Source organism: Anolis carolinensis, unplaced genomic scaffold (genome assembly GCF_035594765.1).
Source record: "Anolis carolinensis isolate JA03-04 unplaced genomic scaffold, rAnoCar3.1.pri scaffold_15, whole genome shotgun sequence".
Lineage (NCBI taxonomy): Eukaryota > Metazoa > Chordata > Lepidosauria > Squamata > Dactyloidae > Anolis > Anolis carolinensis.
The window spans coordinates 11381194-11393721 of record NW_026943826.1 but is presented as its reverse complement, the minus strand read 5'-3'; the positions used below and the strand labels follow the sequence as shown (position 1 = coordinate 11393721).

At 42.1% G+C, this 12528-nt stretch overlaps 1 protein-coding gene and 1 long non-coding RNA gene across 4 annotated transcripts in view; one reads left to right on the top strand and one right to left on the bottom strand.

Moving 5' to 3' along the window:
- The window catches only part of LOC134294470 (uncharacterized), a 3359-nt gene extending 401 nt beyond the window's left edge, over nucleotides 1-2958 (bottom strand). The window contains exons 1-2 of the long non-coding RNA XR_010001357.1: nucleotides 2402-2958; nucleotides 1-184 (exon numbers count right to left, since the gene is read on the bottom strand). The exon at nucleotides 1-184 is cut by the window's left edge and continues 401 nt beyond it. This is a non-coding gene — a long non-coding RNA (uncharacterized LOC134294470). The remainder of the gene's footprint in view (nucleotides 185-2401) is intronic.
- megf6 (multiple EGF like domains 6) overlaps nucleotides 1-12528 on the top strand; it is a 79430-nt gene that overhangs the window by 9633 nt on the left and 57269 nt on the right. For all 3 annotated transcript variants that reach the window (XM_062965605.1, XM_062965604.1, XM_062965606.1), the window contains 3 exons: nucleotides 44-153; nucleotides 4833-4937; nucleotides 11896-12018. In XM_062965605.1, the coding sequence (XP_062821675.1) occupies nucleotides 44-153; nucleotides 4833-4937; nucleotides 11896-12018 (338 nt within the window). The remainder of the gene's footprint in view (nucleotides 1-43; nucleotides 154-4832; nucleotides 4938-11895; nucleotides 12019-12528) is intronic.

Below are 12528 nucleotides of genomic sequence, written 5' to 3'. Positions count from 1 at the left end.
TCCGTAGATTCCAGTTTTGATTTCCCTTTTTTTTATACATCAGGATGGTGTATTATTTGGACAACCGGCAAATCCACAGCATGCAGCACCAGACGGTGTACCGTTGCTGTCCCGGGTGGGCACAACGTGGTGAGAGCGCAGGATGCCTTTCTCGTAAGTAGAGATCGAGGAATGTAGAATCATCCTAGAATAATAATAATAATAATAATAATAATAATAATAATAATAATAGTAATGAGTGTCCGACGTGTGATCCAATACAACAGCCAGCAGAGTGTCTGCTGTGGACTCATCTTGTTGTGTTTCAAATAATAATAATAATAATAATAATAATAATAGTAATAGTAATAATAATAATAATAAGCACAGCAGACAAAAGCCAGTACAAGAAAGCCGCACTACAAACTAGAGCTGACAGCTGGCACAACAAAACATTGCATGGAAAGTTCCTTGACAAAATTGAAGGAAAAGCTGATAAGGAGAAGACCTGGCTCTGGCTCACAAATGGGACCCTGAAGAAGGAGACAGAAGGCCTGATCCTTGCAGCCCAGGAGCAAGACATCAGGACAAAGGCAATTAATAATAATAATAATAATAATAATAATAATAATAATAATAATAATAATAATAGAAGACCTGGCTCTGGCTCACGAATGGGACCCTGAAGGAGACAGAAGGCCTGATCCTTGCAGCCCAGGAGCAAGACATCAGGACAAAGGCAATTAATAATAATAATAATAATAATAATAATAATAATAATAATAATAATAATAGAAGACCTGGCTCTGGCTCACGAATGGGACCCTGAAGGAGACAGAAGGCCTGATCCTTGCAGCCCAGGAGCAAGACATCAGGACAAAGGCAATTAATAATAATAATAATAATAGAAGACCTGGCTCTGGCTCACAAATAGGACCCTGAAGAAGGAAGGAGAAAGGAGGCCTGATCCTTGCAGCCCAGGAGCAAGACATCAGGACAAAGGCCATTCAGGCCAAGATCGAAAAATCAGCTGATGACCCAAAATGCAGACTGTGCAAGGAAGTTACCAAAACCATGGATCATATCCTCAGCTGCTGTAAGAAAATCGCACAGACAGACTACAAACAGAGGCACAACTACGTGGCCCAAATGATTCCTTGGAACTTATGCCTCAAGTACCACCTCCCAGCAGCAAAGAACTGGTGGGATCACAAACCTGCAAAAGTATTGGAAAATGAGCACGCAAAGATACTGTGGGACTTCCGAATCCAGACTGACAAAGTTCTGGAACACAACACACCAGACATCACAGTTGTGGAAAAGAACAAGGTTTGGATCATTGATGTTGCCATCCCAGGTGACAGTCGCATTGACGAAAAACAACAGGAAAAACTCAGCCGCTATCAGGACCTCAAGATTGAACTTCAAAGACTCTGGCAGAAACCAGTGCAGTGGTCCTGGTGGTGATGGGCACACCAAAATATCTCAGCCGGCATTTGGAAACAATAGACATTGACAAAATTTCGATCTGCCAACTTGAAAAGGCCACCCTACTGGGATCTGCACGCATCATCCGAAAATACATCACACAGTCCTAGACACTTGGGAAGTGTTCGACTTGTGGTTTTGTGATATGAAATCCAGCATGTCTATCTTGTTTGCTGTGTCATAATATAATAATAATAATAATAATAATAATAATAATAATAATAATAATAATAATAATAATAATTGTCCGACGTGTGATCCAATACAACAGCCAGCAGAGTGTCTGCTGTGGACTCATCTTGTTGTGTTTCTAATAATAATAATAATAATAATAATAATAATAATAATAATAATAATAATAATAATGATAATATAATTCTATATATATATATATATATTACAGTAGAGTCTCACTTATCCAAGCTAAACGGGCCAGCAGAAGCTTGGATAAGCGAATATCTTGGATAATAAGGAAGGATTAAGGAAAAGCCTATTAAACATCAAATTAGGTTATGATTTCACAAATTAAGCGCCAAAACATCATGTTATACAACAAAATTGACAGAAAAAGTAGTTCAATACGCAGTCATGATATGTTGTAATTACTGTATTTACGAATTGAGCACCAAAATATCATGATATATTGAAAACATTGACTACAAAAATGCGTTGGATTATCCAGAACGTTGGATAAGCGAGTGTTGGATAAGTGAGACTCTACTGTACTTGTATCTGGATACTCCCTAGTTCCAGCCACACATCAAGGTCATCAAAGCTTCTTGGCAATTAACTCTTTCCACGTTATGATACAATCTGGATGATGCAATCAGTTGAAATACAAGCATGGCACAAATTGCATTTAAACACTATCAATACACAAATCCCACATTAACAGTCTCAGCCGTACACCACTGAAACCACACAACAAAAGTACCCGTTGCTTTGAGAAGAAAAGTATCTGAACCTCCAGAAAGTTGGTGTTTGTGTACAGTACAGTTGGGAGGTGTATTTCCATCCACACCATCCCAGTTTGAATCCCGGTTTGAATGGTTCCGACACAGAGGAGACGTAAACCAGTCCTTCTGCGAAAGCATTTGACCCTACTTTGACGAGGTGTGAGTCGACAACTATACGAGTCCGGCAGATCCCATCACACACGATGGAAGGGAGCAGCACATGATATTTAACGGCTCTCCGTGGAGCTCTTAAGTGCACAGGCCTGCTGCTTTTCCGCCTTACTTTCGGCAGAAACATTTCCATCTATTCTCCAGAAACGAAGAGTTGCGAAAACGATGCCGACCCGATAGCACCAAACAGAACTACTGTCCGTGATACTAAACCGAAAAGAATGCCGGCGGAGGAGGAAACAGTTGGAATCTTTTGTGCTTTGAAGTTGATGTCGGGCTGTAACAGAGACCGAGTGAAACCTAATCCAGACTAAAGAAATAAACCAAATAGAAAAGGAGGAAGAGGAGGAGCATTCCGTGTCAAAGATACACACACCTGCAAACAAGTTGAGAGCCTTTGAAAGGAAGAGAAGCAACAACAGATTCTTTGTTGGAGTCGCAGCCAGGCTGATGTTTCCCGAAAACGAATGACGAGAATGAGAAATATAATAGTAATCGGAGACTACCGAACGGGACTACAGAGTCACAGTCAACCAAGTGTGTGACCATGCTGACTTGTGACGATCCCATGAATTCCGTAGGAATAGTGCGATATAAACATTACAAACAAGCAGTACTGTTCAGGAATTCCTTAGTTTTTTCTTAGTCGAGGAATATTGTGATATAAACATTACAAATAATACAACTCTAGGCTCTTCAAGACAGTACCTGCAAGTTGCTTCTGGTGTGAGAAAATCAGCCGTCTACAAAGACATTGCTCCAATGTGTTACTATCCTCCGGGGAGGTTTCTCTCATGTCCCCCATCGTTGTTTAACATTTACACAAATAATGAGTCACTCCCAAAAGGGACAGAGAGTTTCGTCTATGCTGATGATTGTGCCATCACCGCTCAAGCAGAGAGCTTTGAATTGGTTGAACAGAAGCTCTCCGAAGCTTTAGGTGGTCTTACTGCCTATTACAGGGAAAACCAGCTGAGTCTGAATCCAACCAAAACACAGAACAGGGACAAAGAATTTCATCTATGCTGACGATCGTACCATCACCACTCAAGCAGAGCTTTGAAATGGTTGAACAGACGCTTTCAGAAGCTTTAGATGCTCTTACTGACTGTTACAGGGAAAACCAGCTGATTCTGAATCCAACTAAAACACAGAACAGGGACAAAGAATTTCATCTATGCTGACGATCGTGCCATCACTGTTCAAGCAGAGAGCTTTGAAACGGTTGAACAGACACTTTCAGAAGCTTTAGATGCTCTTACTGTTTATTACGGGGAACACCAGCTAATTCCTGATCCATCTAAAACACAGACCAACCATTGCCAGAAAAGAGAGTTTCATCTATGCTGACGATCGTGCTATCACCACTCAATCAAAGAGCTTTGAAATGGTTGAACAAAAGCTTTCCGAAGCTTTAGATGCTCTTACTGTCTATTACGGGGAAAACCAGCTCATTCCTAATCCATCTAAAACGTAGACCAGCAATAGCTAGAAAGGACAGAGAGTTTCATCTATGCTGACAATCATGCCATCACTTCTCAAGCAGAGAGAGAGCTTTGAAACGGTTGAACAGAAACTCTCTGAAGCTCTAGATACTGTGAAAAATTGGGACATCACCTCAGCCTTTTTCCCCAAGACTGTTCTCTCCTTAGACCTTTTATGCATGAACACAATGACCTCTTTCACTTCTTAATGGGTTCTGCTGCATTCTTCCTGAGAATTCAAATGAAATCTATCTAAACTTCCTCATGGCGTGAAAAAAGAATAGCAGGAAATGTTAAGTCATTGTGTAATTGGCTCTCACAACCGATGGCGGAGTAATAAAAAACAGCCATAATAGCGCTTATGAGTTTTCATCACATTTTTACTCAAAGTAATATCTAGATTCACGAGAGTTGTAGTTTTACATGCGCTTCAACCTCCTCTGCCCAATAGTGCGGGTCTCACTCTGCTACAACTTCCTTGGTTTCAATATTTACATGCTGTAGTTTTCAAATTGCGTTGTTGTTAATGTGGTGAGCTGCTTAGAAGAAAGGGGGAAAATAATAATAATAATAATAATAATAATGATTATTATTATAAATAATTATAATAATCACAAGTGTTCGACTTGTGATTTTGTGATATGAAATCCAGCATATCTGTCTTGTTTGCTGTGTCATAATAATAATAATAATAATAATAATAATAATAATAATAATAATAATAACAACAACAATCCTTTTGTTCCTTTTCCAGCTGTCTGCAATGAGGGAATGTGTTTCAATGGAGGAAAGTGTGTGGAAGGATCCTTCCAGGTCTGCCATTGTTCCTCGGGCTTCCAAGGACCCCGGTGTCAGTATGGTGAGTAGTACCTATGAAACTATGTTTGTTATGTTGGGCATGTTTGGTCTGGATACATCATTGGTTGGGTTCAGTGTGTTCTCGGTCAAGAAATGGTTAAATTGAGACACATTCTCCTTCTGTCTCAATTTACCTTCTTCACAGAAATAAACGCACACTCCCAGATGTCGGCTGAAACCAGCAGTTCTTGTCTTTATTGATTTCATATACACTGTTTACATAGTCTTGCCGGAGCGTAGCATTCGAGCGCAGGGCTTGGGAAGCACACATCTTCTCTCACATTCCACAGCAATGACTTTCCCTGGTGAACTACAACTCCCAGAAAGGAAGCTCATTTTCCCCCAATCCCCCCAAACCCCTCCAGTACGATTCGGGAATTTACATACAATATTATATTATTGCCATAGTACAATATTGGCAATAAATTACTATATTGTACTGTACAAATATACCGTAATATTATTAGTAATGTTACATGTAAAATATAATATATAATTAATATTATTATATTGTATTATTAGTATTTTATTGTATTACACTTCCCAGATGTCGGCCGAAACCAGCGGTTCTTGTCTTTATTGATTTCATATACACTGTTTACATAGTCTTGCCGGAGCGTAGCATTTGAGCGCAAGGCATGGGAAGCACACATCTTCTCTCACATTCCACAGCAATGACTTTCCCTGGTTGTGGGTGAACTACAACTCCCAGAAAGGAAGCTCAGTTTCCACCAACCCCCCCTAAACCCCTCCAATACGATTCGGGAATTTACGTACAATATTATATTATTAGCCTAGTACAATACTGGCAATAAATTACTATATTGTACTGTACAAATATACCACAATGTTATTAGTAATATTACATGTAAAATATAATATATAATTAATATTATTATATTGTATTATTAGTATTATATTGTATTACACTTCCCAGATGTCGGCCGAAACCAGCGGGTTCTTGTCTTTATTGATTTCATATACACTATTTACATAGTCTTGCCGGAGCGTAGCATTCGAGCGCAAGGCATGGGAAGCACACATCTTCTCTCACATTCCACAGCAATGACTTTCCCTGGTTGTGGGCGAACTACAACTCCCAGAAAGGAAGCTCGGTTTCCACCAACCCCCCCAAACCCCTCCGATACGATTCGGGAATTTACGTACAATATTATATTATTAGCCTAGTACAATACTGGCAATAAATTACTATATTGTACTGTACAAATATACCGTAATATTATTAGTAATATTACATGTAAAATATCATATATAATTAATATTATTATATTGTATTATTAGTATTGTATTGTATTACACTTCCCAGATGTCGGCCGAAAGCAGCGGTTCTTGTCTTTATTGATTTCATATACACTATTTACTCGCTCTAGCTTATATTCTTTCGTATTTCAAGGAGAAGCCTGGCCTCAAATCCTTCTCTTTGTCTGTGTTAAAACGAGGAAGGGAGGTGCAGAGGAATGAGAAACGCAAGCAAACCTTTCCCCGTCTCTGCTTTTCATTACGAGGATCCCGTGTCCGTGCTTAACGCAGGTGCGGGAGACATCCGGCCTTTGGGATCGTTCTCGTTCTTCCACATTGTAAAAAATAGACAGCAAAATATTCCAAACCGATCTGGAGCCAGACGCAGATTCCATGGGCCTTAGTTGGGTGACCCCTGATCTGGACGATATCATAAGACCATAGGTAAGGAAAGGGATCCTCAAAGACCATCTAGATGATCTCATCAGGCCATCAGAAGGTCATAGATAAGGAAAGGGACCCTCAAAGTCCATCTAGATGGTCTCACAGGACTATAGGTAAGGAAAGGGACCTCCAAAAACCATCTAGATGGTCTCATAAGACCTTAGGTAGGGAAAGGGACTCTCAAAGGCCATCTAGATGATCTCATCAGGCCATCAGAAGGTCATAGATAAGGAAAGGGACCCTCAAAAGCCATCTAGATGGTCTCACAGGACTATAGGTAAGGAAAGGGACCTCCAAAAACCATCTAGATGGTCTCATAAGACCTTAGGTAGGGAAAGGGACTCTCAAAGGCCATCTAGATGATCTCATCAGGCCATCAGAAGGTCATAGATAAGGAAAGGGACCCTCAAAAGCCATCTAGATGGTCTCACAGGACTATAGGTAAGGAAAGGGACCTCCAAAAACCATCTAGATGGTCTCATAAGACCTTAGGTAGGGAAAGGGACTCTCAAAGGCCATCTAGATGATCTCATCAGGCCATCAGAAGGTCATAGATAAGGAAAGGGACCCTCAAAGTCCATCTAGATGGTCTCACAGGACTATAGGTAAGGAAAGGGACCTCCAAAAACCATCTAGATGGTCTCATAAGACCTTAGGTAGGGAAAGGGACTCTCAAAGGCCATCTAGATGATCTCATCAGGCCATCAGAAGGTCATAGATAAGGAAAGGGACCCTCAAAGGCCATCTAGATGGTCTCACAGGACTATAGGTAAGGAAAGGGACCTCCAAAAACCATCTAGATGGTCTCATAAGACCTTAGGTAGGGAAAGGGACTCTCAAAGGCCATCTAGATGATCTCATCAGGCCATCAGAAGGTCATAGATAAGGAAAGGGACCCTCAAAGGCCATCTAGATGGTCTCACAGGACTATAGGTAAGGAAAGGGACCTCCAAAAACCATCTAGATGGTCTCATAAGACCTTAGGTAAGGAAAGGGACTCTCAAAGGCCATCTAGATGATCTCATCAGGCCATCAGAAGGTCATAGATAAGGAAAGGGACCCTCAAAGGCCATCTAGATGGTCTCACAGGACTATAGGTAAGGAAAGGGACCTCCAAAAACCATCTAGATGGTCTCATAAGACCTTAGGTAGGGAAAGGGACTCTCAAAGGCCATCTAGATGATCTCATCAGGCCATCAGAAGACCATAGATAAGGAATGGGACCCTCAAAAGCCATCTAGATGGTCTCATAAGACCTTAGGTAAGGAAAGGGACCCTCAAAGGCCATCTAGATGATCTCATCAGGCCATCAGAAGACCATAGATAAGGAATGGGACCCTCAAAAGCCATCTAGATGGTCTCATAAGACCTTAGGTAAGGAAAGGGACCCTCAAAGGCCATCTAGATGATCTCATCAGGCTATCAGAAGACCATAGATAAGGAATGGGACCCTCAAAAGCCATCTAGATGGTCTCATAAGACCTTAGGTAAGGAAAGGGACCCTCAAAGGCCATCTAGATGATCTCATCAGGCTATCAGAAGACCATAGATAAGGAATGGGACCCTCAAAAGCCATCTAGATGGTCTCATAAGACCTTAGGTAAGGAAAGGGACCCTCAAAGGCCATCTAGATGATCTCATCAGGCCATCAGAAGACCATAGATAAGGAATGGGACCCTCAAAAGCCATCTAGATGGTCTCATAAGACCTTAGGTAAGGAAAGGGACCCTCAAAGGCCATCTAGATGATCTCATCAGGCCATCAGAAGACCATAGATAAGGAATGGGACCCTCAAAAGCCATCTAGATGGTCTCATAAGACCTTAGGTAAGGAAAGGGACCCTCAAAGGCCATCTAGATGATCTCATCAGGCCATCAGAAGACCATAGATAAGGAATGGGACCCTCAAAAGCCATCTAGATGGTCTCATAAGACCTTAGGTAAGGAAAGGGACCCTCAAAGGCCATCTAGATGATCTCATCAGGCTATCAGAAGACCATAGATAAGGAATGGGACCCTCAAAAGCCATCTAGATGGTCTCATAAGACCTTAGGTAAGGAAAGGGACCCTCAAAGGCCATCTAGATGATCTCATCAGGCCATCAGAAGACCATAGATAAGGAATGGGACCCTCAAAAGCCATCTAGATGGTCTCATAAGACCTTAGGTAAGGAAAGGGACCCTCAAAGGCCATCTAGATGATCTCATCAGGCCATCAGAAGACCATAGATAAGGAATGGGACCCTCAAAAGCCATCTAGATGGTCTCATAAGACCTTAGGTAAGGAAAGGGACCCTCAAAGGCCATCTAGATGATCTCATCAGGCCATCAGAAGACCATAGATAAGGAATGGGACCCTCAAAAGCCATCTAGATGGTCTCATAAGACCTTAGGTAAGGAAAGGGACCCTCAAAGGCCATCTAGATGATCTCATCAGGCTATCAGAAGACCATAGATAAGGAATGGGACCCTCAAAAGCCATCTAGATGGTCTCATAAGACCTTAGGTAAGGAAAGGGACCCTCAAAGGCCATCTAGATGATCTCATCAGGCTATCAGAAGACCATAGATAAGGAATGGGACCCTCAAAAGCCATCTAGATGGTCTCATAAGACCTTAGGTAAGGAAAGGGACCCTCAAAGGCCATCTAGATGATCTCATCAGGCCATCAGAAGACCATAGATAAGGAATGGGACCCTCAAAAGCCATCTAGATGGTCTCATAAGACCTTAGGTAAGGAAAGGGACCCTCAAAGGCCATCTAGATGATCTCATCAGGCCATCAGAAGACCATAGATAAGGAATGGGACCCTCAAAAGCCATCTAGATGGTCTCATAAGACCTTAGGTAAGGAAAGGGACCCTCAAAGGCCATCTAGATGATCTCATCAGGCCATCAGAAGACCATAGATAAGGAATGGGACCCTCAAAAGCCATCTAGATGGTCTCATAAGACCTTAGGTAAGGAAAGGGACCCTCAAAGGCCATCTAGATGATCTCATCAGGCTATCAGAAGACCATAGATAAGGAATGGGACCCTCAAAAGCCATCTAGATGGTCTCATAAGACCTTAGGTAAGGAAAGGGACCCTCAAAGGCCATCTAGATGATCTCATCAGGCCATCAGAAGACCATAGATAAGGAATGGGACCCTCAAAAGCCATCTAGATGGTCTCATAAGACCTTAGGTAAGGAAAGGGACCCTCAAAGGCCATCTAGATGATCTCATCAGGCCATCAGAAGACCATAGATAAGGAATGGGACCCTCAAAAGCCATCTAGATGGTCTCATAAGACCTTAGGTAAGGAAAGGGGCCCTCAAAGGCCATCTAGATGATCTCATCAGGCTATCAGAAGACCATAGATAAGGAATGGGACCCTCAAAAGCCATCTAGATGGTCTCATAAGACCTTAGGTAAGGAAAGGGACCCTCAAAGGCCATCTAGATGATCTCATCAGGCTATCAGAAGACCATAGATAAGGAATGGGACCCTCAAAAGCCATCTAGATGGTCTCATAAGACCTTAGGTAAGGAAAGGGGCTTCTGCGGGAGGGGAGGACATCCTGCAGCTCGTTTTGCTCTCTAGTCATGTCTTGCCCGTTTCTAAATCAGACCTCAACTTGAACTCTCTTGAAATCCGAATACCCTCCAGGGGAGACCTTTCTGCTCTTCTGTCCAACCCTCAGTCCCACTTCGTAGGAATGATGGATTAAGGCAACGCAAAACCCTTTGTAGGACGTACGTCAAACTCGGGTGGTTCCTCAGATGTTTGCAAAGCCAAAACACCAGCTTGGCGTGGAGACCGCCTCGCCTCATTTGGACCCATCAGGTCCGTTTTAATAGGGGAGGGCCGTTCATTAGCAACCCGTCCTGCAACCCTCCAGCGATCAAAGCTTCGAGGGAAGGAGGAGAGCCGTTTCGCTCTGCTGCCTTGGCACGGATTCGGCGTTTAGAGATGTTCCATCGTGATCTCGTCTTGAGGAAGAGGGATCGGCTCTTGTTTCCTTTTGCCCTGTAGACTATAAGGTTCAATGGAGCCATGGAGATTCCACGTCGACATTAGGAAGAAATTCCTGAACGTCAGAAGAGATGTTCAACAGTGGAACTCTCTGCCTCCGAGTTCGGTGGAGGCTCTTTCTTTGGAGGCCTTCCTGGTTCGTCTGGATGGCCATAAATGGATTTGAGGTGGCTGCGGTGGTGCAGCGGGTTAAACGATTGAGCAAGGTTGGCAGTTCGAATCCACGGGACTGGGTGAGCTCCCGTTTTTAGCCCCAGCTTCTGCCGACCTAGCAGTTCAAAAACATGTAAATATGAGTACAGGGAAAACAGACATTGAGAGCACCCAAAGCTTCGGAGAGCTTCTGTTCAACCATTTCAAAGCTCTCAGCTTGGGAGGTGATGACGAGATCGTCAGCGTAGATGAAAATCTCTGTCCCTTCTTGCAATGTCTAGTCTACGTTTTAGATGGATTAGGAATCAGCTGGGTTTTCCTGTAATAGTCAGTAAGAGCACCTAAAGCTTCAGAGAGCTTCTGTTCAACCATTTCAAAGCCCTCTTCTTGGGCGATGATGGCGAGGTCGTCAGCATAGATGAAACTCTGCGTCTGTGTTTTAGATGGATTAGGAATCAGCTGATTTTCCCTGGAATAGTCAGTAAGAGCACCTAAAGCTTCAGAGAGCTTCTGTTCAACCATTTCAAAGCTCTGTGTTTGAGCGGTGATGGTGTGATCGTCAGCATAGATGAAACTCTGCGTCTGCATTTCAGATGGATTCGGAATCAGCTGGTTTTCCCTGTCATAGGCAGTAAGAGCACCTAAAGCTTCAGAGAGCTTCTGTTCAACCATTTCAAAGCTCTCAGCTTGGGCGATGATGGCGAGATCGTCAGCATAGATGAAACTCTGCGTCTGCATTTTAGATGGATTAGGAATCAGCTGGTTTTCCCTGTCATAGGCAGTAAGAGCACCTAAAGCTTCAGAGAGCTTCTGTTTAACCATTTCAAAGCTCCCTGCTTGGGCGGTGATGGCGAGATCGTCAGCATAGATGAAAATCTGTGTCTGTGTTTTAGATGGATTAGGGATCAGCTGGGTTTCCCCGTGATAGGCAGTAAGAGCACGTAAAGCTTCAGAGAGCTTCTGCTCAACCATCTCAAAGCTCTCAACTTGTGCGTTGATGACATGATCGTCAGCATAGATGAAACTCTCTGTCCCTTCAAATCACTGGGCACATTGTTAACTGTATTTTTGCTCCGCCCTTCATTCCTAGACGTGAACGAATGCGACGCTGGGAAGGCCGGCTGCGAGTCCGAATGCTGCAACACCATTGGGAGTTTCTATTGCAAGTGCCCGGACGGGAAGAAGTTGAAGGACGATGGGAAAGCCTGTGAAGGTAATGGGTGGCGGTGGTGTTGTCTAGTCTAGTCGTTCCCGACTTTGAGGAGCATTTCCATTTCTAAGCCTTTCAATAATAATAGAGTAAAATAATACATGTAATAATAATAATAATAATAATAATAATAATTAGAGTAAAATAATACATGTAATAATAATAATAATAATAATAATAATAATAATAAATAGAGTAAAATAATAAATGCAGTAATAATAATATCAGTGTGAAATAATAAATATATTATTAATAATAATAAAAATAGAGTAAAATAAATGTAATAGTAGCAACAATAATAGAGAAAAATAATAAATGTAATACAGTAGAGTCTCACTTATCCAACACTCGCTTATCCAAGGTTCTGGATTATCCAATGCATTTTTGTAGTCAATGTTTTCAATACATCGTGATATTTTGGTGCTAAGTTCGTAAATACAGTAATTACTACATAGCATTACTGCACATTGAATTACATTTTCTGTCAAATTTGTTTTATAACATGATGTTTTG